The sequence below is a fragment of the Triturus cristatus genome, chromosome 1_2 (assembly GCF_964204655.1).
Source record: "Triturus cristatus chromosome 1_2, aTriCri1.1, whole genome shotgun sequence".
NCBI lineage: Eukaryota > Metazoa > Chordata > Amphibia > Caudata > Salamandridae > Triturus > Triturus cristatus.
In genome coordinates this window covers 853116229-853142576 of record NC_140580.1, presented here as the reverse complement: position 1 = coordinate 853142576, position 26348 = coordinate 853116229, and the positions used below count along the sequence as shown (strand labels likewise).

At 43.4% G+C, this 26348-nt stretch overlaps 1 protein-coding gene across 1 annotated transcript in view; it reads left to right on the top strand.

Annotated features, from left to right (window-relative positions):
- The window catches only part of ALDH4A1 (aldehyde dehydrogenase 4 family member A1), a 229373-nt gene that overhangs the window by 31200 nt on the left and 171825 nt on the right, over positions 1-26348 (top strand). The window contains exons 2-6 of the mRNA XM_085609038.1: positions 84-177; positions 476-568; positions 17762-17809; positions 19809-19964; positions 21433-21582. Coding sequence (XP_085465164.1) covers positions 84-177; positions 476-568; positions 17762-17809; positions 19809-19964; positions 21433-21582 — 541 coding nt within the window. The remainder of the gene's footprint in view (positions 1-83; positions 178-475; positions 569-17761; positions 17810-19808; positions 19965-21432; positions 21583-26348) is intronic.

The following is a 26348-nucleotide window of genomic DNA, read 5'->3' as shown; positions in this document are numbered from 1 at the left end:
TGTGCCATGGTCACCAGCTTTGATTACATTCTTAATGCTGTCTTGGCTTATGTTTCCATTGTCTTACCCATTCCTTGTTACAGCTTCAGGCAGCATCACTGTGCAGTGGGGGAGATTGCAAATGAGCCCATTTTGGAGTTTAAACATGGAAGTCCGGAACGAATAGCACTTCAAAAGGTACGTGGCAAGTCAAGTGCTGTGTACCTTGTGGAACCCGCTTTGATGTTGAAGCTCTTTAACAACTTTACATGCTCGTTATTTATTGAATTACTTTCTATTTTGTAAATTCGTCTTACCAGCTCCATTCCATTTCTGATGTCTGACTTCTTTGGAGCTCCTTAATCATTTCTCTATTGAAAGATGAAGTAAACTTTGTTTTAGGGCTTGTAAACGTCTGAAAAAAGAAATAAGTAGACTTACAGTTCCTCCAAGTTAATGTAAAGAAGCATTCTTATTTTATTTTTTCTGCTTTAAGGCACTGAAAGATCTAGATGGAAAGACAGAAAATATACCATGTGTCGTGGGTGGAGAAGAGGTTTGGACCAAAGACTTGAGGTACCAACTATCGGTGAGTTTTTAATGCAGTCCTCAATGTTTCAATAAGATGATGATGGCCTAGTTCTTTAACAAGAAGAGAACAGTTCCATGTATCAACAAGACCACGTTGACCCTTTGATGCCAGTGCCTTTGTCTTTATCCAGTTCTATTATCTTAGCAATGGCGTGTAGTGTGTATGCTTGATATGACCATGAAACCTAATAAAAAAGCTTTAAAAGAATGATGTTGACCATTTGTTTCGATAAGACAGTGATGATCTGAGTGTGATGACCTATTGTCTCAACAAGCTAAATAAAGTTAGTCTATTCGCCACCCCCACTGTTTGACAGAAAGGATTTTTCATGTTGCAGATGATATGTTTGTCATGGACTTAACCTTTAGTCGTCTACAGAGGAAGTTACTGATATTAAAATGCCCCTGGCATCTAATGAATTGTTGACACAAACGCAACTAAAAGCAATATAATTGTGTGTTCCAAAGATATTGAATTGACCATCCAGTGCTTACAGAAGATAACCTTGTTTCTCAACAAAATGATACTAATGGTCTTATCTAAAAACGCAACAGACCAGTGTAACAAGACAGTGACAACATTTAGTGATAAAATAATGATCATCCGTTGTAATGATCATCCGTTGTAATGACCCAATGTGTTGATAAGTATTGGTTACAAAAACCAGCAGAAACAGCAGTGCACATTCCTAACAAGCAGTGGTGCCCTTGGTGTAGCGTAGACTGCATATATGCACTTAAGAGCTTGTTGCAATGCACCGTGCTTATATCAAGGTCTTTTCTCTTGGATCCTTTGCTCTGGTTACCGGTCCTCCTGTCCAGGTTTGGGAGACATTTCCTGATTCTTTCCTTGTGCCAGGTGGTGTGAATGGTCAGTTCCTGGCAGGCACTCTTCAGAGGCCCCAGCGTTCATTCTCCTGGTGGAAGAAGATTTGCACCCCAGCTGATGAGGCTGGCCACACTCTGGCTGCTCAGTTCATCAGTTGCTCTTTCCACGGTACCTGCAGTTGCACCCCTCATGCTGTTTGAATGTTATTTCTCTGCACCTTGAGATGGTGGGTGCCTCATATGTTAAGCCTGTTTGTGGGAATTTGAGAGCAGTAGGAGGAGGAGTAGGTTGAGATAGAAGTTGGAGGCCAAATTCCTGTTTTCCTTGTCCATTTCCTCGTGCGTGTGCTTTTCCTTTTGGGCCAAGCTATTGGCCTTTGCGTGCGTCTTTTTTACAAAGACAGCACGCAATTGGCCAAAGGCGGGCGCATTGCTCTGCCCATGGCCTATTGGTGTCGGTTACCCGCACCGCCGCCATGTAGTTTCAATTATCGTGCCCATTTTGCTAGAATTTACTCTTTCATTCACATCATGGCTTAAAACAAGTTTTGGCATTGTGAATCACTTTGCTGTTTGAGTATTGTAAAGTTATATACTGAGCTTCCCTAAGCAACAAAGCAACACCATGGAAAGCAACAGCGGAACCTTCCTTGTCACAAAGAATGAGTTAGGAACAAGTGACGTTAGCAGGAGAAACATCACCTGGTTCTCTTTCACTTACAAGACAGGTTCAGCATAGGTAGCTAACACACTAAAGATGGAACGAGAAGAACTAAGGGATTGTTGTTTGCTATATATAAAACGACATAAATGGGCAAAAAGTACAAAACTGAAAGAAACCGCCAAACCTCTTATCAAATTACCAAACATTCATGTACTCCTATAGTAAGATAAACCTTAACCTACCTAGCATGGTATGCTACATTAGTGGGTTCCACCACTGCTACTGCTCTAGACAGACACAGATGCTAACTTCTTTGGAAAGGTTTTCAATACACACACAGCAGGTGGTGTGCAATCCAAACCTCAGTGCTGTGCAGTTGGGAGTCAGTCTTGAAGGCCACCATTGGCTTTATGTAAAAGCCCAGGTAGCAACACTAGCAGGTGCTGTTCTTATGACTACTTGTCTTCCATTTTATGTGCATTTTCAGGGTCTGGGGTGCATATTTGTGGGTTTGCAGGGCAGGAACAACTGCTTAAGTACGGAGAGCTGCCACTACTAGCACTGTAAGCGGGTCTGGTACCCCGGGTCCTACACAAGCACCTGTTGCAGCAGCTGAACATGAGTGATGTGCCCTAAATGGAGCAAGGTGACCGTCGCTGAACTGGGCCTCAGGTCAAGAGCTTCTGCCAAATTTGTCAGATGAGGCTTTTTCATCTGAAACTGTGGTTTTCCCACCTCTGCATGAGGCGGGGGAACTGAGAGACTGGCGGATAGGGCATCTGCTATTTTGGCATATGTTTGACATCCACCAACCTCTAAATCACGTACGGCCCTGAGTGTTTTAAGAATTTAATTCTGTATTGTATTTACTAACTGTTTTGATAGTGTGATGACTCTGTAGATTCACTTCACCAAGACCCAGTGCAAAGAGAATTTTACAATCTATTGTATTAGCTTGAATATGATTACCAGTGTATCCACTGGATAATGTCAAAGTCTATTGACGAGATGACCATCACTTCTGGAACAATTTAATGTTCACAATAGTTGAACTGAACTGGAATGTCTTTAATGTATTGTTCTTCACAAAATGAGGTAGTTCCCCTAAAAGTGTTCCCATTAAACACAGTTCTAGGATGTGCCTTTGTAGGTATTTAACTTGCCAAGGGTCTAGTAGAAAGATTCCATAGCTCTCCTCTAAGTAATAATGTTACTAGCCAGCCGAGCAAGACTGAATCTTGGTAACTTGCAGGATTTGCTAGCCCTATCCATCTTACAGGTGACATCCCTGTTAAAAGCACATGCTAGTACATCCTCCTTTGCAATTGATTATCAACATTTTGCTACAAAAATGTAACAATTATACTCTTCACGCATAGTCTACCTCCAGGCAAGCTTAAGTAAATTTGATTTTGACTGTAAAGGGTAAATGCAGGTGTTTATTTATTTATGTATTTGAAAAGTTTTATATAGCACTGGCTAGACCCGGAGTTATCAGAGCTCTTTACATGAGATAGGGCATTGTTTCAGTACATTGTTACATGGTTATATCATTTACATTAACAGTTACCAGTACATCCTTCATGCTTAGGATATATTAGCGTCTAGCATATCCAAGACACACGTCTTACGGGGAGTGGAAAGTAGTGGGGGGAAGGTAAACAGGAGAGTGGAGAGAAGACCGAGTCAGGTAGACATGAGGTGGGAAATTACTCCAGGGGGAATAAAGTAGTCAAAGCAGTTGAAGAGAGATACAGATAAAACCGCGAAGAACCGTGAAAAACAATGTCAGATGTCCGGCTGGGTAGGTGACGGCTGAGGGGGTGTCCCAGAGCCAGACTCCTCTACAGCTGCATAGGGCAGCTCCACCGGGCATCGGCGAAGGGTACTCGGGCTCCGCAGTAAGTACAAATAGATTCAGCCCGTGGGGCATCGTCATAGTTCCAAAGAAGGCATCAGTCCCGGTGTTGCTGGGCGGCGCCATCCGCCTCGTCCTCCAGCTCGCAGGGCGTAGGGAGAGATCACTGGCGATGATTCAGATTGTTCAATATTCCTACCTTGCACTTTGACAATGTCTGGAAGTGTGGCGAGATTCACATTAAATTGTGTAGATTGCATGGAACATATATGGAGACTATTGAACACCTAATATGTGTCTGTCCTGTAGTGTGTTCCCACACAGTAAGATGTTTGAGAATAATAATAGAGTCGGCAATAACTCTACACTTTCAAGGAACATCAAATTGTAACAGCAGTCGGTTGGTGAAAAGTATTGATTTTTTACTGGTGACGAAAAATGTGTCGAATGCTGAGAACCAATGACAATCGTTGTGCTTACCACTTTTATATTTTCCACGATGAATAGAGCCTAATGGTCTAGATCGGTGTTTAGCTCTGCTCTGTTATTTCAGATAAGATTACTTATTTCAAAACCTTTGATAACCAATGGTATTCAGTACTATCATCTGTTTATTGCATTGTCCGCGCTTCTTTTAGCTGTGGAAAGATTAGCCAAGACACTGGGCAGCATGTTTCAATCCACTGTTTTATATTTTATTGATAATGTTAAATATTTTATCAAACAATCCATTTTACTACTATTAATAACAACAAATCGCATGATAACTGTGATGAATAGTAGCCTTTCTGTAATTCATGTTTTTTTTTCTTCGAGGACCTCAGTTAGATGCTCCTGGGGTGAGCTTAGCTGATATACTGGTTTAAAACCTTTGTCATCAAGTATGTGACCTTGCTTTGCAAGGCTTTTGGGCAGGAACTTCTCTGAATTTAGTAGCTAGGCCCTTCCCGCACTGGGTTCCTGGCACAAGCTGTGTCGTGAATGCTTTTACTCATCTTTGGAGATGAATGCATTTACCTTTTTCTTACGCTTGTGGAATTGATATAATTTCTTTGCTCTGAGTTTCATAATGCGTGGCAGTATGCTTTGAAGGGGCCGGCTGGATTGCAGTTGCCACTTATATGGTAGAGACCTCAGATTTACTTGGCATCTAGAAAAAGACAACTCTGTCACATGTGATGAGTCCTATATTATGCCACTGTCATAGTGCATGGACAATCTTTAACAATTTGCTTTTCCATAGTGATGATGATGATGGTCTAGATCAGTGGTTTCTATCCTTTCAACTTCTGTGGACCCCCCTCTTTATCATTACTGGAACCTGGGGATCTTTACTGAGTCATTTTTGGAGTCTGGGGACCCCCACTGAGTCATTACTCGAAGCCGTGGATGTCGGCCTAATCATTTTCGATGATTTGAACCAGAAAACAATACACAAAAAATATAGAAACAAGCATTCATCAAACAAATACAGAAATGATTAAGTATTTTATTTAATTCACAAACAAATACAAAAATAAGTAATGAGAGGGTTTGAGCTTCTCTAAATTCAGTTGAGGCCACTCATCGTCCATACTATATTCTGTTTGATGCACTTGGACTGCACCGATGAATTAATCTGAGGATACTAACAGTTTTTAACCTCCAATTTCAAGTTTACATAGCGCCTTAAATTTCCAGATTTACATTTTTTCTTTAAATACTCTTTATACATCTGTTAATATTATGGAAACTTCCTTACTGTCGGCAGATTCCAAGTCACTCACAACTACTTTTCCACGCCGACATGGGGCAAAGTATGATTCTGTTATCCGTGGCCTGCCCGGTCCCCAGGCATGTTTGGATCTTTGTGTATTTCTGCAGCTGTTAACATTCAGGTGCTGAATGTTGGTCATTGCAGCTTGTGTAACCCTTTTGCAAAATGTCTCGTGAAAGGTCCTAGTGTCATCCTTTCTGCTTGTGGTGAAGCAGTATTATTTAGGGCCACTGTGGCGCTGTTGCTGTTTTTTCAGAAAGTATTTGTATGCGCTGGTAGTGCATGTAGTTGGAGTTTAAGGCTTCCTTATTTCCCCATTCCCCCCGACTGGCTGTGTTCCTTTGGAGTACCTTGTCTTTTTTTTATAATACTGACGCAGCAAGACAAATAAATATTTGCCTATGTTCACACGGTCTTTGGTTTGACAATTGTTCAGTGCCCTTCAGCAATCCTGCAGACACAGTGTTTATCCTCTACGTTATCCTTAAGGGTTCTTGTTTGTCCAAGCATGTGGAGGGAGTGTTTTCTGTGTCCTCTTCTCCCAGGTCGACATGCACAACAAAACACTACAAGGTAGGAACAAGCATTAAAAATGCAATAGGTCTCACCTTTTATTAAGTTAAAGCCATTTGCTTTGCTATACAATACCATTAGCAAAGCAAATGGCTTTAACTTTATCAAAGGCGAGACCTATTGCATTTTCAATACTTGTTTCATCCAGTCCTGGTTTTTCTAAGATACATGTTTTTTATTATGCTGATTTCTGTAAAGAGGTGAACGGGGTGATGGATACAAAGCATGTGTGAGATGTATACAGAAGGCCAGTGCTTGGAAGCATGGAACAGGAGCACGGATACTGATGGAATGAGTTACAGCTAAGCTGGAGGCGCCGTGGTGGCTAAAAAAGGTCTCATACAAAGGGAAGGCAAAGGGGCACAAGCCTGCCAAGGAAGGGGATGTCAGCACAAGAAAAGTATGGGACAGAGCGAAGGCAGGAAATGAGATAATAGAAATAGAAAGAGGAAAAGCGCTACTGTCCTCCACAAAGAAGAAAAGAGCTGACACCGTGAGGTTCAGAAGGGGGCCTCTGGGAAGTCAGTGGACAAGGCCGGAGGCGATGCAGCACACAGGACAGATAAGAAGGCAACTTACGTGCAACATGGGCATTTGTACCGACCTGCGGCGCTGCAGCTTCTAAAGCCTCTGCTCTTGAGTCCACCCCACCCCCCCTTCTGCCCACAGAGTTCCATTCGTGAAGTTATTTCCATTGATTCCCAAACCATAACCTCACCTCAGGATGTCCCACAGAGATCAGTCCCGAGCCTGGTGATGCTGCCAAGCACGGCAGGGTTAGCTCTTCCGGGACGGTTACGGGCCAGCTAACAAACCCATTGCTAGCTAGTGTCTGACGGCCATTGCCGCTTCCTCACGGGTCAAGTGAGCTCCTCTTTCACCGAGGTGGCACCAAGCTCTTTTCTCAAGGCGGCATTATCCCCCAATGCACCACAACTATTATTTTATCAGATCCTGGCTTACTTACTGTGCTCGGGGAGACCTGACCTTCGCTAGCACAGAAGGATACCCGTAACCCCCACCCATATCAGCAGCTAGGCTGATGTGGCCATGAATTCCACCCAGGCATCAAGACGCACTGTCAGAGCGCAGTGGGGGAAAACTGGAGCACTTCTATGGCAATCGCCCAACACAACACACTGCAACTGAGTTGGTTCTACATACAGAGTTGGGCGCTAGTATGTGTAAGGGCACATACAGCAGCTAGTGAGCCCTGTTCCTTTGCATGGTGGCCTAGCGGCGTCACCTGACATGTCATCGAGGGCCATTACACGTTGAAGCCACCGCCCATGATCCTATAAAAGTTGGCAAAAAATCTACATACAACTCTGAATTCAGAGAGCGAGAGGGGCGGGGGGAGACTGGGAGACGGGAAGTGTTTCTTTGTTTGCTTTCTGGCATCACATGACGCAGAAGACAGGCCGACATCGGGTAAATGCCTGGGACGGCATCCGATAGAACAGAATCAGTCCGTACCAGCCCAGGATGTTACCCTTAACTGAGCCTGAGGCCTGTCCGTGGGACATAACTGAAAGAATCCTTACCTATCTTCAGTGAGAAGTGTACTGCATACATCCAACCAAACGTGGCCATAGCAGGGGAACGTTTTCCCGCCATGTATCTACACCGCAACTCTAGACTAAAAAAAAAAAGTGCGTACCACCTAATGAGGGAGAGAGTGTCACGCCGCCGGTAAAAGATCAAATCCCGGTGGGCGTGGCCAAAAGGAGACAAGACGGCAACAAGGAGGGACTAAGAAGCCTCCTTTGATGACGCTGGCCAATTAAAAAGATGGGCGGGGCTTCAACTCCGCCTCCGAAAGCTTCGGAATCTGTATTGATTCCAAGAAGCTCTCGAATGCCGAGAGCAGCGCATGTGCTGCTTTCGACAGCCGAGACCTAAAAAAGCAACAACGACCCCTCATCTGAGTGGGTAGAGACACAAGTCAACCCCCTAATTCATTTGTAATTGCATCTCTAAAGATAGATTTCTTTAGAGCTACAATTATATCTGAATTAGGTATTTGCCATGTGTCTCTACCAACTCAGATGAGGGGTGGTTTTTGCTTTTCTCCTATTTTGTAGTGTACCCTCAATTCAGATGTAATTGTATCTCTAAAAATACAAATACATCTGAATTGGGGCTTTGACATGTCTCTCTCCGCTCAGAAGAGTGGGCGTTGTTGCTTTTCTCTTATTTTGTATTGTTTTGGTATGTTGTGCTGGTGTCTTCCAGTGGCTTTCAGAGTCTGCTTCTCTCTGAGATGATTTTTTCTCTTCGTATACTATGTGTCATTGGCTGAATCTCTGGCTGTTTCTGGTTTGAGTACGTGTCTGTGGTGGAAAGGAATTTCTTCATTGTCCTTTTGGATCGTCTTCCAGACTCTACTGCGAGACATTGGTTGATCATGTACCTGCTGGTGTATTGTATATGCGGACAGTGGTTGGTTTGAATCTTTTGATACTTTTGTGTTTTATTGTCTTCGGGCATAGCTTCTGTTTTGGTCGGTGGACGGTTTAATAGCACTTAAATATTACTGGCAGTTACAGTCTTCTGTTAACATAAAGGTAATGATTCATCAAATCTTGAATGGTGTTTTTGTAGTAGTACTCCTTAAATGGTACTGGGTGACAGAAGTCTCTTGGGTGACTGGAGAGGGTTGGCAGCGACAAACGCAGTGACCAGAGCGGCTGACTCCGGAGCGTGGGCCTCACAGTTCGATCCCCGGCGCCAGCTCAGCTCAGCATCATGTGACTGGGCATTAGCTCACTTAGGGCCATATGTAGATAGCTAAATACCGGTCGGTAATGGCCGAAAATCGGTAATTTTCCCGTTACCGACCGGTATTTAGCCTTTTCTAATGTAGGAGGAAGGTTTTAAGGATTCGGTAATTTACCGAATCGGTATGTTAAGAAATCGGTCAAATACCGAATCGGTAAATTACCGAATCCTTAAATCCTATGTAGGGAGCACTCAAGTGAGTGCATTTTTGGTTTAAGGATTCGTTATTTACCACCAACTACAAGTTGATGGTAAATACCGAATACCTTTTCAAAAGCAATTTTGTGCTTTTTTAAAAGTGCCTTGTGTATGTGCGCCACATGTGCACACATGCACAATTCAGGGGTGCAACAGGGTGTCAATGTGACACCCTGCCACCCTTGAATATGCTCCCCCTATTACCGATTTGGTAAATACCAAATCGGTAATAACAAATATTACGAAATCGGTAAAAAAAAGTTTTTTTTACCTACATTCTATTTACCGATTCTTAAATACCGAATCGGTAAAATTCGGTATTTAGGAATCGGTAAATAGAAATTACCTACATATGGCCCATAATCTCCCCGACCCCCACCAGCGCCTTGAAACCCTTAAAGGGTGATATGTTCCCACTTTACAAATAATTACTGTAACCTCTTTATGTAAGGATTTGAAGAGGGACAAAGTGTTAACACTCACTTTACTTTTTTTGTTGCATGTTTTTATTGGCACATATCAGGAGCAACGAATAGTAGCTGCTACAAGCAGCTAGAGCAGGCACAGAGTAGACCATTGTACATCAGCGGAATATTGTGCATTTTTTTTAGTATGAACAAAGCAAATCCAAACAACAAAACAAACCCATTCCCCCCTCTCTACACCGGTAGATAAGGTACACATCACCCTTATAACTAGTCAAGGAACGAACTCCCACTAAATAAAGACACTGCAAACAGAGGAACAAATAGCTTGACAATAACGAGAGCTCAGGTATTGCCCGGTATCAGACAATGCAAAGCAACCATCATATGGCAATAATGAATCTTGTACATTGAAGGAAAGGTTTGATGTAACAGTACTAGGTATCAATGAACAGTTAGGGGAAAGGTCTATGGGGGAGGGCATCTTCCTTGATTAAGGATTTAATCTCCTCTAAGAGGTCTCAGATTTGTGAAATGTGGTGTTTGCAAACAAAGGCCTATTCCTTACCCCCAGTGTAAGATAGGGCTCTCAGAGAAGACCCAAGGGAGCAATACCTTTGGCCATGGTAACACTCAGTTTTACTTATTTGGAATCCTTCTTTACCCTATCATAGTTCTGTGTCCTCACTCTCAATCTTCATAGTGCAGTTGTTGTATTCCTGGGTATTCCAAACGGGACCAGTGAGTGGAAAAGTGCAAGTATAGTTGCCTGTTTCTCAGACATAATTCATGTCAGTTGCTTTCTTTTTGAGCCTTTGTATGCAGGTCCGGAGCTAGCTCCCAACTAGTTGACAGGTTTTTCTTAAAATTTCCTGTTTTACAATGTGCAAGGGAACAAATCCCTTCCTAAAACTATGGTTTTTTAACCTTGTTGGGACTGCCGCAAGCCGATATCTGTGACAGATCCCCATAAGTCCTAGTGCTTGGTTTAGGCCACTTGTGCCAATCTTGTGAGAAGTAAGCTGTTATGGATCCGAGGCCAATTAAGAAATACAAAGCCAAGCTTTACATTGCTGAACTCTTAAAGAAGTCTTCTGTTAAGCCCAAGAAGAAGCATAAGAAAACTAAGCAGGACTCCTCCCAGGCTTGCCACTCTCTCCCTGAGAAATTGCAGTGCCTCTGGATTGCATTCCTGGTTAACCGCAGAGGAGACGATTCCACAGATTATCCTGGTACACCCCTAATTACCGAGGCCTTATTGTGAATCTTTGGCAGCCTTACAGGTCCCTGTTGTGTGCCTCGGGCCCCAAGAATATGCATGGGCCTCTAGTTGGATTACCGCCACTGGGTCCTTCCTTGGTGCAGTCTGTGCCTCCTAAACCCACGTCAGGTTTTTCTCCGATGTCAGAGCGGACTTTAAATCTGGCAATAAAATTCATGTTGGCTTTTGCGGCATTTACTCCTGCCTGACCTCGTCGATGCTGGAGAAACACCCAGCCTTTTCTTCTTGATCACTCCAGATTTTTCACCTCTAGCTGGACCCTATGTTTGTGCTAGTTATAGAACTCTGTGCTCTTTATCTCTGTTAACCAGTTAGAAAATGCCTGTGCTCCCCCTTTAAACATGGTGGAATTAGCATATTCCTAATTTGTGTATTTAACTTAGCTATAAGTCCCTACTGTATGGTGCAGAATTTAGCAAACATAAGTAGATGATGGACGAAGTGCTGAAACTTTTCAGGCACTCACCCCCAGTCACAGATCTGGGTTGAATCCCTCATCGTTCTTTAGCTCACTTCGCCACCCCAGTTCAGACCCAGCCACTAGGGTGGCGAAGTGAGCTGAAGAACAATGATGGATTCAACCCAGATCTGTGACTGGTGGTGATTGTCTGAAAAGTTTCAGCGCTCCGTCCATCATCTCCTTGTATTTGCTTTGTTTGCTCTAAGTTGGCAGGGTATGCCCAGACTTTGGTCCCTTGCTCACTTTGCCACTGGATTCAAGCTAGCCTGGCTGATGAGGGGTATTACCCCGAAACCGGTCCCAGGGTGCTTGTTTCTGGTCCAGGGAAGTCCTGGCTTGGCAGTTAGGGCTAGACTGTTCCCATGAGTCACAGGGTAAATACTGATTTGCATATGGCTGGGGCTGAACTGGGGTGGCCATTTTAGCTAAAGACTGATGATGGATTCAACCCAGATCTGTGACTGAGAGTGAGTATCTGAAAGGTTTCAGCCCTCCGTCCATCATCTCTTTGTGTTTGCTTTGGTGCAGAATTTACCCAGGTCCTGTAAGTTAAATGTTGCTAGTGAACTGCAGCACCTATTGTGCCCTTCACTACATTGCAATGTAAAACATGGCTTCAGGCCTATCATTTTAACCTGACTGGTGGGGTTTAAACAGTGCAATTCGACCTGTCAAAATAAATCATTATGAATAGTCAAAACCTCCCTTTTTAAATATTAAAAATTCACTCCTATGTAGACCTTGCAGTCCACAAGGCAGGGTTTCAGGGTATTTAAAAGTAAGGCATGTAGAAATGTAATGTTAATATGGCCTTACAGTGTCAAGCACCTAAAAGCTATTTATCACTGTGGGGTGCCTCACTGTGCTATATAGAAAACCAGAGACCATATTAAAATCCTTAAACTGTATCTCAGGAATGGGACTAGCTAAAAACATAAAATAAATAAACAGCCATTTTTAATTGTTTTTGAAAATTCCGATTCATTGGTGAAGTCGATTTTTTTTAATAAATATTGAGGAAAAGTTACTTTTTAGAAGATTTCCATTTCCCTGCCTGAAGTTCCTGGAAGCTTATTTGCATTTGTTCTCAAACTTCTACCAGCCAGTTATTACCATTTAAATAGGTGTGAAAACGGTGTGAAATGCTCTCCAGAAGTAAAGAATAAGCTAACCTGAATGGGTAGAAATGGCTCTTCTGAACCTCACAGAATATGCAGGGTGGGGGCTGTCAACATCCTTTTTGACATCACAGTCAAATCCTTCTGCAGTCTCACATGACTGGTCTGCTGGGGTTTACATACAACACTGGGGATGCACTTAAAAGAAAGAAAATAGGATGGCTAGACAATTCTTGTGTATACACTGTCTGGTTGCTTGAGTGGATACAGAGGCTGCCCCAACTGGATTTTAATGTTAGATGTGGGAGGACACTAGGGATACCATAGCACACCCACACACACATCTGCAGCCCTCTGAGCCAAAGTTTGGTCTAGCATTGCGCAATGTTGAAGATTATCTGCCAGCCCCTTCTGCCTTTTTTACGTTTACCAGACCAACTGTCCTTGTTCAAAACACCCGTTGTGGTGAGATTTCTAAATAGTTTCTCATTTATTTCCTCTAAAATTCTTGGTGATGCCACAGTGGGATCTTAATTTGGTCCTCATTTTGATCAGAGTTTAAAACAAACAGAAGGGCATCCAACATTTGACTTTCATCCAGCAGTTTGGCCTGCAAGAGAACAGTATTGCGGGTGCCACACCAGGCTACAGACTTCCCCCAGTACCCAACATAGACAACTTAGTAGGATGACACCTGGCTGCCAGCAAGATATCCACAACTTCGGGAGGAAGATCCAATTCATTTAACTGCTGCCACTCAATCTCCATGCATGCAGATGCAGGTTGTGCAGGTTCTGGTGCAAAACCCTGCCCTGCTGTTGTGACAGATCCCCTGTAGCAGTAGCCTGATCAGGGGACAGCTCGTGCCAAGAAGATCTGGGTACAACACACTCATTGCCCAGTCTGGAGTCACTAGGATGACTGGGATCCGGTCTTTCCTGATCTTCTTCAGAACTCTGGGCAAGAGAGACAGTTGCATAAAGGCATACAGGTGTTCTGTGATCCACTCTTATCAGAAATGCATTTCTGAGAGAGAGCCTTCTTGGCAACTCCAGCACACAAATATTTGACATTGCACTTTCTCAACAGTGGTGAAAAAATCTAGCCTCATCACTGGAGGATGCCCTGTACCACCTCAGGGTGTAATCGCCATTTGTGATCCACCAGGCACAATTCATGTGGCGTTCAAAGATCACGCCAGGTGGTTCATGACCAGGGAGATGCCCTAGTTCTCCAGCCAGCTTCTGGCGAAGGTCCCCACCCTACCTTGCTTGCATGGTGGTGATGGTGTTTGTGAGAACCTGAACCAGCCCCCCTATGATGGACGGTAGTAAGGCTTTCAGCACCAGGTGGATGGCCCTCAATTCCAACCGGCTCCTATGGAGACAGGCGTCTGCTCGATACTAGGGTCCTCTGATCTCCAACCCACCCAGATGGCCTCTCCATCCCAGGAGGGACGCATTAATCACCACGGTCAGCTCTGAGTGGAGCATGGAGAGTGGTCCACCCCTGCTTCAACTGCGGTTAAGCCACCGCTGCAGGACTTTTGTAGTCTCCTTAGAAACCTGGATGGAATCTGATAGGTTTCCTTGGTGCTGCGACCCTCTGACCTGGCACAGAGGCTGAAACATCATGATTATAGACTGAATGTCCTGGACTCGTTGTGGTGGGAAGACCGAAGACTGCACCGTATCCAGGATGGCCCCAATGAAAGGAAGCCTCTGCAAATGGGTCAGGTGTGAGTTTCAGCAAAATCTACAAGAACGCGTTGTTGGTTGCGGTGTGCACTGTTCACAGTAATTCAAACTGAATTCCTTAAAATTTAAACCACAATGTGCTTCTTTTTGCAGTCTTCAAACATTTCTTTTTTTAAATCATCAATCAATTATCCATAGTACCATAATGCTGGTACTTAATGCATATATTTCTTTCCTTAATGCATATTTTTTTTCTAGCAAAAAATTTTTTTTTTTTCAAAATTTCATTTTGATACAAAATATGAACATATACCAAACATGTGAGAACATATCATTTTGTTAACAAGAACATTGTTTTCTGTTCATTAGTCATGCCCAATGCATTTCGGGACTGCTAGGTCCCTTCCTCAGGGGCATATCTGAAACACAAATAAAATATTCACATTCAAACAATTATAATCAACATGGAATTTCATATACAACCAACAACCCTTCATGCACTGTGGGGTCTAATGTACCATTCCTGGTATTTATACCACTTCCTCGTGCATTCTATACTCTATCAATTCAAAAAGTTTATTTTGTATATGTGTAAAATCATTTGTATATTATGCATGCCAATGCCATAGTGACTGTTTTACTGTTAACTTGATGTTCTTCCACCAAAAGTGTACCATTCTAGCAATCAAGGTTAAAGTGCAGAGTGCCACAGTGCCTACCTTGTATCATAATCTACAACCGGGAATTCGTAATGTCAAAGAGTATAATCATTCAGAAATGATCTGTACTGCAATAAAATGAGACGAAGAATCAAAGATGATATGCTATGGGATGAAATAACCAATCAATGCTTTTTTAAAGTGAGCCCTTTGGAGTAAAATATCTGATCGCTCACCTTAGAAGTGCTAGACTTTCTCAAATAGATCTGCCATACACCCAAAATGTTAGATTTCTGCAAAGGACCAACAAGTACAAAGTCACCAGCAGCCCAATGGCCAATACAACTAAGCGTAGGAGAGAGTCCTTGCTATATCATCAACATGCTCGCAGTCTGCTTACTCATGGTAAGACTTTCGGCGCTTCCCGTGTCTGGCTCAAGGGATCTGTCCAAGAAGTGCTCAGCGTGTTTCTCAATGTAGAATGAAACCGCGGTAAGAGCCTTCGATGTAAAAACTGAAAACGGACCTCTGTAGGTAAATCATTCACGATCCTTGTAAGAAATGTCCTCCATATTTAAACATGTGTCGAGTGATGAACACGCTGTTGATGTTGCCGAGGTTATGGGCCAAAAACGATCTTCATCGATGTTAGAACAGGAAAGAGTAAATCTGACGAAGGGATCTATTTGAGCGAAGCTAAGCGTGTTGCTAAGTGTAAAATATAACTCCGGTAAGAGCCTATGGTGTAGAAACTGACGCGGACCAACAAACACAATAGCCTGTCAGGTGTGAGTTTGGCATGTTCAAAAGGAACACCAGTGATGTCAAAAGTTTCGCCTTTGTCTGGAAATGGATTACGACTATGGCAAGCCTACCTTGAACAGCCAGTCATTGAGGTAGGGGAATACTGAAATTCCCCAACCTTCAAAGTTGTGCTGCAACTACCAACATCAAATTCGTGAACACCTCAGGGACACTAGTAAGGCTGAAGGGGAACAGCACAGCAACAATGAAAATGATCCTGGCCCACCTTGAACCGCAAGTAGCGCCTGTGGACTTGCAGGATGGGGGTACATGAAAGCAAGCATCCTGCAGGTCCAGAGACTCCATTTGAACCAATGCACAGCTGTACACTACCTCTCTTGACTTTGAAGACCGTGCTTTTGATCGCGGTGACTTTGGCTCACCGGGTGAATGACCTCCAAGCTCACTCAGTGCAGCCACCTTACACCACCTTTTTCCTCAGATAAAATGGAGTTGGCTACCAGATTGGCTTTTTATTTGGACAATCCATCACTCTCCCAACGTTCTTTGCTCCGCCTCACCTCTTGAAAGAAGTCCAAAAACTCCATTGGCACCCCTATAGAGCTTTAAGCTTTTACATCTAATCACACAAAAGACCATCGGATGGGCAATCAGCTCTGTGTGGGATTCTCCAGGACATAGAAGGGTAAGGCATTACAGAAAAGGACTCAGTCAAGGTTTATAGTTCTCTGCATTAAGATTTGCTTTGTACTGGCCAAAAGGCAGCCTCCGGAGGAACTCTGGGCCCACTCCACCCGGTCCAAGGCTGCTACTACTGCCCTGGCATGTGGAGGGCCTATTCTTGAAATCTGTCAGAGTGCGACATGGGCTTTTGTAGACACGCTCACAAGGCGCTACTGTTTTGACAGCCAGGTCTGACTGGATGGGCATTTTGCCTGTTCGGTCATGCAGGACTTTTTGATCGGAGATATTCCACAGTCCACCACCTTGGGAGGTCCTGCTTTGGTATCTGTTCTAAATGTGAGGAATCTGCGGTTAGAAGTTTCAGTCAGAAGAGCAAGTTACTTACCTTCGGTGACTCATTCTGGTGGATACTCGATCTAACCTCAGATCCCTCACTGCCCTCCTGCCTTCCCGCTTTGTGGAATGAACTTTTTTCCCTCTACAAAGGTTTCAATTTAGGAATCTGTACACTGGTACCTCTGATTATTGTTGGACTTCACATCTGAGGGCACGGACAGACTCTAGAAAGATACTGACGTAGATGTGCAGGTGTGGCACTTGTATAGGGCTTCATCACTTCCGGGAACGAGTGAAGTCAACGCAGAGCCGCATGCGCCACTTTTTCTGGCACTCAGGATCATTGCTGTTAACATCTTATGGATCAAGTCTGGCAGCTGGTGATATTCTAAAGGTAAACAATCTGCGTTTAGATTGCAACCCACTAAAAAGAGCATAAGTGATGGTAAGTAACTTTTTTTAACTGCTGTAGGCAGTGAGGAGTGGCCATTAAATACTGAAATTAGACTCCTGACACGCACTACAGCCAAGGATTCTCTGGCTCAGATTCATGCTGGGGAAGCCTGGAGCAACAGTGACATTCCATGGAGGTAATGGGATAAGAAAATGCCAATGTTAGAAACTGAAGCAAAGGTGAGTATGTTCCTCATAGTGCATTATCTGGAATGGAAGTGCATAAAAGAGGGAATCCATGGGAATGTCTGAAGCCACAAGTTTGTCCCTAGTTGGTAAATAATTGGGTGTGCAGTATTTATTGGGATGAATGGTGACATACGGAGGCTGACGTACAGCATTTCCTATGACACTGTCCAGACGCATGCTGAACTTGGAGACACATCGGACTGCAAAGCATTGTGAATTCGCATTGACATGTTTTACTATCCGGTCTGGTACATAGATATTATTCATGCATCCATCCATGCTTTCATCCGTAAGAGGCTTGTCACACACGTCTCCCTCGTTCTGGAAGGCCTGCGCTTTGAATAATAGGATAGAGCGAAGATTCAGCCTTGTTTTCTTATTATGCAGCGCTGTTGTACTTAGTTCATACACAGGATCTGGCCATGCGCTGCTGGTATGTAACATTGGTTTCACTTTTCTTTCCAGCCTTTCAAGCACTCGCATAAAGTAGCCAAGTACTGCTATGCCGATAAGGTGAGTCGAGCTCTGCTGTCTTCATCACTTTTTGGGAAGAAATATTGACTTATAACAGGTTTTTTCAAGTGACATCATTGACAGCGAAGTATGCAATTCCAAAATAACAATTCCTTGTTCCCTCTCTCCCCCCCCCCCCACACCCCCCAAAAAAAGTTTCTTCTTGCCTCCTGCTGCCCCTCACTATCTGTAAAGGTTTATACATGGCATCTCAGCACCCATCACTCCACCATCCATGTGAAGTGTTCTTTTCCTTGCAGGCTAGGATTGTGCTCTCAGTAAATGAGCCAGCTAAGAGCGAGGCAGCCTTTTGCTGGCAGAGGTTCTGTCAGGGCTGCTTCAACCAGGGAGAGAGATCTCCCACCAGCACTGCTCAGACCCTCGGTTGACGGGAGAGGTCGTGGTTGTCAAAGATGGAACGCCTCCTGCATTCCCCCACCTCCTTTGAACTTTGGAGACCCAAAAGAGGGAGGGGAATCAGGTAGAGGACGGTCCACCATCTGCTATTCAACCTCCTCCTTCTGGTCTTTGGACAACTGATGATGCATTACCATCCGTCCTTCAACCAGTTCACTCGGATCTCTGGAGACTCTGGGATGGTGGTGCTAGGAGAGGCCAGCAGCGTGGGCTTCCTATAGTGGCTTCATGGCTGTGAAAGGTTTCACTGCTGTCATACAGCAGCAGCAACAACAGGATTTTGGACCTAGCACTCATACTGATGGCTCCTCATGGAAGCCACGCAGAGCGACGCCTGTCAATTAAGGGCAGGATGAGCAGAGCAGGTTTGATCAGCTCTGTTGTGAAGAAGCTTTTCCAGCGGATCACCTGGTTACTACCAACCCAGGAGTGGCCATGTTCCCAAAGCAGGACATCCACCTGAGACAGTTTACAAGTGCCATCCCTCCCCAGGAAAGTATGGAAGGAATACGCTGTTTTGGGGAAGAAGGGAGGATGGGGTGCTTTTTAAGCACTATTATTTAAATGTGATCTAGAACACTACTGCTTTCTTTTTACTTTGGCTTGTTGGTTTCCAGTCTATTTTGCCACAGGTTATGGAATGTGTTCTTGGATACCCAGATATTAAAAGCAGCAGAAATCACCAAGTCTGCCAGTACCCAAGCTTGCTGAAACACAGTAGGACTCACTCATTCTCCTACAGTTGTCCAGAAAGGTAGACACAAGGAAAGATTTTTAATAGAAAGTTCCAATTATGAGATATGGCAGCACAGGGGTCAATTTTGCTCCTAAGAGATTCAAAATACTTTGTGAGGTGGCCCATCCTTTTGAGAAGAATACTATTCTGACTAGTACCTGTCCATGCGAAACCTGAATACAATGTGGTGGCAGAAGTATAGTTAGTTTACAAAATGTGATGTATGAGCACGATCTACAATGATGTTATGTATTAATCTCTCACCACTTTGTGGTTACAGGGTGCATTTGTCTTTTCAGTGTTAAGATTTCGTTCCAGAGTGCTGAGCTTCATGATTTGGGAGATATGAAAGTTTAATTATTTCCAGTATTTCCAGTTTGTAGTTGATAGTTTGTAGCAGTGTCCATGTTTGACATGCATATGTGTCGGAGTGCTATGTATGGCATAGTGGAGGGTGTTCTCAGTGCTTCGCTGGTTGTCACAGTGTTGAATGTGACCCTTTTCATATAACCTGGTGCTATAGGACTTCATGATAAACTCTTGACGAGTTCCCATGCAAAACATTGGAGCTCTATTTACTTGTTATATGTACGGCAACATCATGGAAGCTCCTTAATTGACTAAAGTGGACACTTGCAAAGATTCTGTGCAAAATGTGGTGAGACCATCCCCCTTCTAAGAGGCAGGGAAGCTGTTGAGTACTAGGCAAGGGTCCATCTTGTTGCTATGTTGTCGGAGTATGTTTAGCGGGATATGTGGCATGACGCTATAATCAGCAATGTAAATGATTATGCTTCAGCAAATATCTGAAAGCACTGAACACTTTCAATACAATTCCTCTTCCAGGACTTGCTGAACAAAGCGATTGGAGCAGCTGTGGCTGCGCGTAAGGAGTGGGACCTGAAGCCTGTCCAGGATCGCGCACAGATCTTCCTGAAAGCGGCAGACATTCTGAGTGGTCCCCGCAGAGCTGAAGTGTTAGCCAAGACCATGGTCGGGCAGGTAAGAGGAGGCCACTGTGTTTATCCAAGTTCTTTCTGAAGCCTTGGTATTGCCTTTGATGAAGCATAATATGTGTTGATCACTTTTTCAAGGGGAGTTACTGTTTGTTTATTTTTTAGGAGCACCACATGTTAAACGTAAGTAGGAAAACTAGACACCGAGAGCTGGTTTCCACTCACTCCGCTTCTATAGACCCATAACTACATAGATACTTCAGTACTGATCACAGCAAATCCTCGTCAGACCCATGTAGCCTGCTGATTTTCATGCCTGCTGGAACAGAGATGGCCTTAATCATTCTCCGGTTCTGTGTTTATACTGATACGATAGTTACTGTGAAAATACAGTTAAGAAAATGTGTTTATTTAAAAGAGAGGCCTGGAAATCAGACTGTGTCTTACTTTAAACTGAAACATGAAGAAACGCAGGGCCGAATACACACAGGGTTTGCGAGGAGTCATTGTGACTTACTGTTGGAGTGCCTCTGTCTTGCTCCTGCATTCTATGATTACACCAGTGGCACTCCCGACTTATTCCTGGAATTCAGGGCTGCTGCAAGAGTGAGTCCCATCAAACTCTTAGTGAAGCCGCGCCATGATATCATAAAACATTAGTTTGAAGCCTCTTGGTTGTATATCATCTACACTGCTCTTTTTATGGTTGACTGGCCCATTTCTAAGACTTCTCAGCATTCCTATTACTTGTCCGTCCTAAAAATCATTTCTAAAGAATGCATTTGTATGGAGTTTTGAAAGCAGTGTACTTATGCCCCAAAACATATTTTTGAGTTTTCTTTTATTGAGGAGAGTCTCATGGTCCAATTAATCCAGCAATCCTTTTCTCTGGCACTTGTAAGCACAACTCAGAACACTGTGTGCCTTCTTAGTTTTGCTGCTCGTACACTGCACTTGATTTGCAAAATTGCAGGCTTTAAAACTGTGAAAATCTGACTCGCTGTGTAGTAAAGGTACATTACGAGTTGCAAAGGGCTCGCGATGAACAATGTATCCATTGCAACTCCTTACAAATCAGTTGGAAAATGTGGTGTGAAATGGCCGTCCCACCTCCATAGCGATTTGCAGTAGGATGTGCCATTGGTTTGTTGCCACAGTTGTGATTGCAAATCATTGCTACCATAATGACACACGAAATGTGGTGGTATCCGTTTGCAAAGTGGAAGATGTCTGTGAATGTTAGCTGAGGGCACTGGAAGAGCAGATGGTGGCCCAGGAGACTGTAACATGCTTTCCCTAACGCCCGTCACATCAGGCCAGTTTGTATTTTGTAAGCCGCAGACCTTTTCTTTTTAAGTGACAGGGTAGCAGTTTTGGCATGTTGCAAACATCAGTGCAGAATGAAAGTCTGCTGTCCTTCGCGGACCTCCATACCTGCATTTTGAGGGATTAGGTAGGATATTTTTAAAATAGTTCACCAACCAATTAATTTAACTTCGAATTTCCTACTTTAGGGAAAAACTGTGATCCAAGCTGAAATTGACGCAGCAGCAGAGCTAATTGACTTCTTCCGGTTCAATGCCAAGTATGCCCTGGAGCTGCAGCATGATCAGCCAATCAGTGTGCCTGTCAGCACAAACACAATGGTCTACAGAGGGCTTGAGGTGAGTGTAACATCTGCAAAAAAAATATCCAGTGCTCAGAAATCAAACCGGACTGTTGTAAGAACAATTCTCTTTCCAAACAGCAAGACATGCATGTGAACGACTTACCAAACCGATCCTTCTCTTCCTCGACTGACGCTGTCTCTTAGTTGCCAGAGACTGTGGCATTGGACCATCAGGTACTTTACATCATCATGTGTGCTCACCTCGCTAGAGACAGTTGATTTAAACTCAAGGCAGGCATGTCTCAAGGAGTCTGCAGTAGGACAGTGCTCATTATGCTGAAGGCTATCTGATGAAGCCCCTTTAACTTTTTAGTACAGCATATGAACATTTTTCTCAAATCAGACAGTCCCATGCCCACAGTGACAAGTATATATTTGTATTTTTTAGTTTTTAATATAGTTTTCATATGAAAAAAAAGCATACCATCAGCAGGTGTCTGTATGTTGCTTCAGTTGTGTACCGTATTGGTTAATGCGATAGCCAGATGAGTTGATCTTTGAATCCCTTTCCCAATAATTGAACAAAATATTAATAATGGAAAAGTCTCTACGGCAACTCTTTCCAACGTGAGTCATTCAGAATAAATAGTGTTGCACCAGTTTCGACCACTAATGAACATCCTGCAACTAAAAATACATGATAAATATTGAGAATCTGAGGCGCTTTTTCTTGACTCCCTAAACTGAAGATTTCAACGTAGCTTGTTTGTTTTCCTCCTGTAGAAAGGAGTCCAAAATAACAAGTTACTTCACCCAGTAGGTTAATACTGCTCATTTTTCCTGCCATGCAGTGATGGAAGACTGAGTCTGTCTTGCCAAGATTCAAATTTGTTACCTGCTGATCCTGTTTCTGCTATGAGCATTCAACTCACTGAGCCATCCTGCCAGCTATATATCATCTTCAGATCCTTAGCTGCAAGAATCATGGCTAAAGCAATAAAGACATACAATGAGAAGTACCGCCATTTTAATAGCCTCAGACATCACTCTAAGATGCAAATTAATTTATTGCCATTTATGAAAACAATCTATAACTCAACAGGTTTTTTGTATATTATTTGTCACATTTTGGTAAACATCATTTAACATCTGAAGCTCCTGTTACTTTAAACCTTCATTAGCTCACTTAAGATGTTGCACTCTACAATGTTCCTTAAAACCACCGTGACAGAACAAGAACCTCAAATTTTCCAGCTAACCCAAAATCACTATATTTCCACATGCTCACTCAACAAAAAAAGTTGAAATTTGTAAGCCCTGGATTAGATATCAAAATAATCTTATATTAGCAGAGTAGATTGTTTTTCTAATTTGCTCTTTACCTCAGTAGATCACCGAAATGTCACAATACCAGATTCAAGATGTCCTTCAAATAAATACAGGTACAGAGGGCATCCTTTGGGAGTTCCCAACTCCAGACAGACGTCTCCTGTTTCAACTACACTAGTTGAGATAGCTACCTTCCCATCTTTGTATTATGCCTTAAAACCCCCTTTCCACCACTTCTTGCCCAAAAATAAATATATCTAGCATATATTCCAAATATACCCCAATCATTATTCTTTCAAAGGCCGTCTCGGCATCAACAACTATAGCTGCTGTATCTCTGGATCTTATTTTCAAACTTTTAACAGACTTAGAACCTCCAGTATATCATTCCAAATTGTTTTTGAAAATTCTGCTTAAAAAGAGCGGTTAAGATTGGAAATTATTTAATCAGTCCTTTGCAAAAACATTTTAGTAAAAAAAATGGAATTCACATTAGGCATTGATATCTGCCCATAATTTGCACACGACGATCCCTCCCTGCTTTAGGTATTGAAACAATAAACCCAGATCCTGGAGTTTCTGCTGAATCAAGTGTCTTAATATAAATACCACATAGTAAAGGAGAAAATATGTCCTCAAATACTTTCCTAAAATTGCTCAGAAATACACATCTAAACCAAAGGCTTCCCAGTCTTTTCTTGAGGTTAAGAAGCAAATGGTTTTAAAAGTAAATTTTGTAAGAACAACATTATTCGGTGGCTGTGCTTTTGTACATGGGACAAGTCATCACACAACTCCCTCGTTCAAAAACACATCACGAAATAAGTAACCGGGTACAATAAATTAAACATTAAGCACCAAGACAAGACATCAAGTTGCCTCTTAAAATAGACTTGAAAGAGGAAAAGTACATTGCCCTGAGCTCTGGGGAGCCTTTCTACAGAGGAAATTACCTGATGTGGCAATTGTTGTTTAGCTGCCTCAGAAAATACATGCAATACTTTGAGAGGAATCCTAATAAGAGGAGTATTATCCCCAAATCACACTATATTTTGTCACTGTTTCGCTGCAGCGGGAGTGTCTGACAATTGTGATATGGGATCAATTTAGCTGTCTTGAAATGAATTGTCTTGCATTTCGAAGAGAAAATACTAGTCATGCAGGCATCTCAACATTCCATACAATTTCCTAGTATTTTGTTGTTTTTATGACTATGGGAGGGACAAAACGTGAGGAGCTTGTGCTCCTTTAGTATTTTTATAATTTATATGGCCTTTTACTCCGTATCAGCTATTTATCGGTTGACAGATGTTGGTTGTGGGACAATGTCTGTGTTACACATTCTGCATACCAAGGTCTCCCAGGGTACTTTTGCGCAAATGGCAAATGCATCTATCTATACACAAATGTGAGCAGGGTTTGGAATGCTAAAATGTAGCTAGCTTTGCATTGCTTCTGCCAGCATCTTGCTTTTCCTGCAAGTGAAATCAACACCAAAACTACTTTCATATCACTTGGAATCCCAGAGCTGTCAAATCCTTTTCCTCCCAAGCTTTCTTTCGTTTCACAATGGCTTCATTGGGTCAGCTTGTATCACATATATTTATTAATCCATTGAATAATGAGGTCAAGCCTAGGATATCACAAATGGCAGAAGTGTCAGACTTAATATATCACTCAGCTGTAGAATGAAACTGAAAAAGGATTATTTTAAATGTAAGTGTATGTGTCCTGTTCCTCAGCAGAGCTGCCTGAGAGTTCTGGATTGTGTTGCTGTTTCAGCAGGTCTTCACCTAGCCAAGGAGTTCAGCCCTTGAGCGGTGAAGATAAGGATTTTAATTATTGCTTCCACCACCTGAAATAAGTTCCTGTCATGAACTTCTCCTTAACTCTTTGTGGGCCTGGCAATTCTATTATGGCTCTCTCCACTGTGTGGACCTACCCTGGTGGACTGAAAGGTTAAAATTAACGTAAGGCCTTACTACGACTGAAAGTCACTGTGAACCCTGTGGCCTTTTCCTTTTACATCCTAGCTTTGTGGCTCCTCCATCAGGCTGTACCACTAATCCCTATAAAAAATTAACTAACAATAGTGCAGTTTCAAGTCAGAGGTGCCCTGCCCTGAAATCCAGTTATTGCTATTGGCAGGCTTCACTGTACCCTGCAGACGTGAGGCTAACAATCAGACTAACAAAGTAAACAGTCAATGGGAAGAAAGTAGAGAAATAAAACAAGGTAAAATATGAGGCATCTGACCTCTGAGTCACACTTCCACTCAGGCATCCTACTCCTTCGCCATAACCCATCAGGAAACATGACTGTGAACCCCCCAGGTAAACCTCATTAGGAAACTACAATAACAATAGACTCTGATCTTAATTTGAGTAAGACTTCTGGCAAGAGGTAGAATGCACCGATGGGAAAGGTAAACAAGCATTTACAATGCAATGGTCTCGGCATTGTTAAAGTTAGAGCTGTTGGCATTGCTCATGACATTCTTGTTTATGTTTTTGTTTTTAAAACATTTAAAGAAACGGCATTGTTATTTACAATGTCAATAGCTTAATCACTCTCCAATGCGAGACCTATTGCATTTGCACCCACACACACAAAGCCACCCACACAGAGCAACCCACACACAAATAGAGCCACCCACAGAGCCACCTACACACACAGTTACCCACACACAGACAGAGCCACCACACATAGAGCCACACACGCAGAGCCACACACGCAGAGCCACACATGCAGAGCCACACACACATACACACACACAGAGCCACCCACACACACAGAGCCACCCACACAGAGCCACCCACACACACACACAGAGCCACCCACACATACACAAAGCCACATAAACATACACAGAGCCACATACACACACAGTGGCTTCCACAAACCTTCCAGCACCTGTGACGAGATTAGCAATAAATCATCATTTAACAGTGTTTAAGGCACGAGAAACAAAGGAGTTAAATGCCAACATCAGAAAGAAAGAAAAAGAGACTGGGCCGACAACCAAGACAAATCACCCACACTGCGAGCATTCACGTAATTACAAAACAAATGCTGTCAGAAGCAACCGACCTGTTAGAGCCTATGACCATGAGGATGAGTTCTCTGACGAGCACCCGGCCCCGCTGGAGCAGCCGCTGAGCTGCTTGCTTCTCATGGCGTGCTGTCTGGTGGGCCTCGGGACCTAAGAGGGGAAGTGAAGGCATTGAACACTGCGCACTCTGGCAGCAGATGCCAGGGAGCACCTCCTGTCAAGACTCCAGGCCATTAGAGAGGCAGACAGTTAAACGGAGGGCAGAGGGCAGAGGGCTGAGCGCTGCAGACAGAGGGAGTGAGGCAACAGCTGGAATCCCTCACTGGGCTGGACTGCTGTGTCCGGCTCTGTCTGGCAGGAGTGCAGGAACGGCTGAGATCCGTGCAGAATACAGCACAGAGTGAGGGCTGCAGCGGCACTGTAACTGCGCTGTACCACAG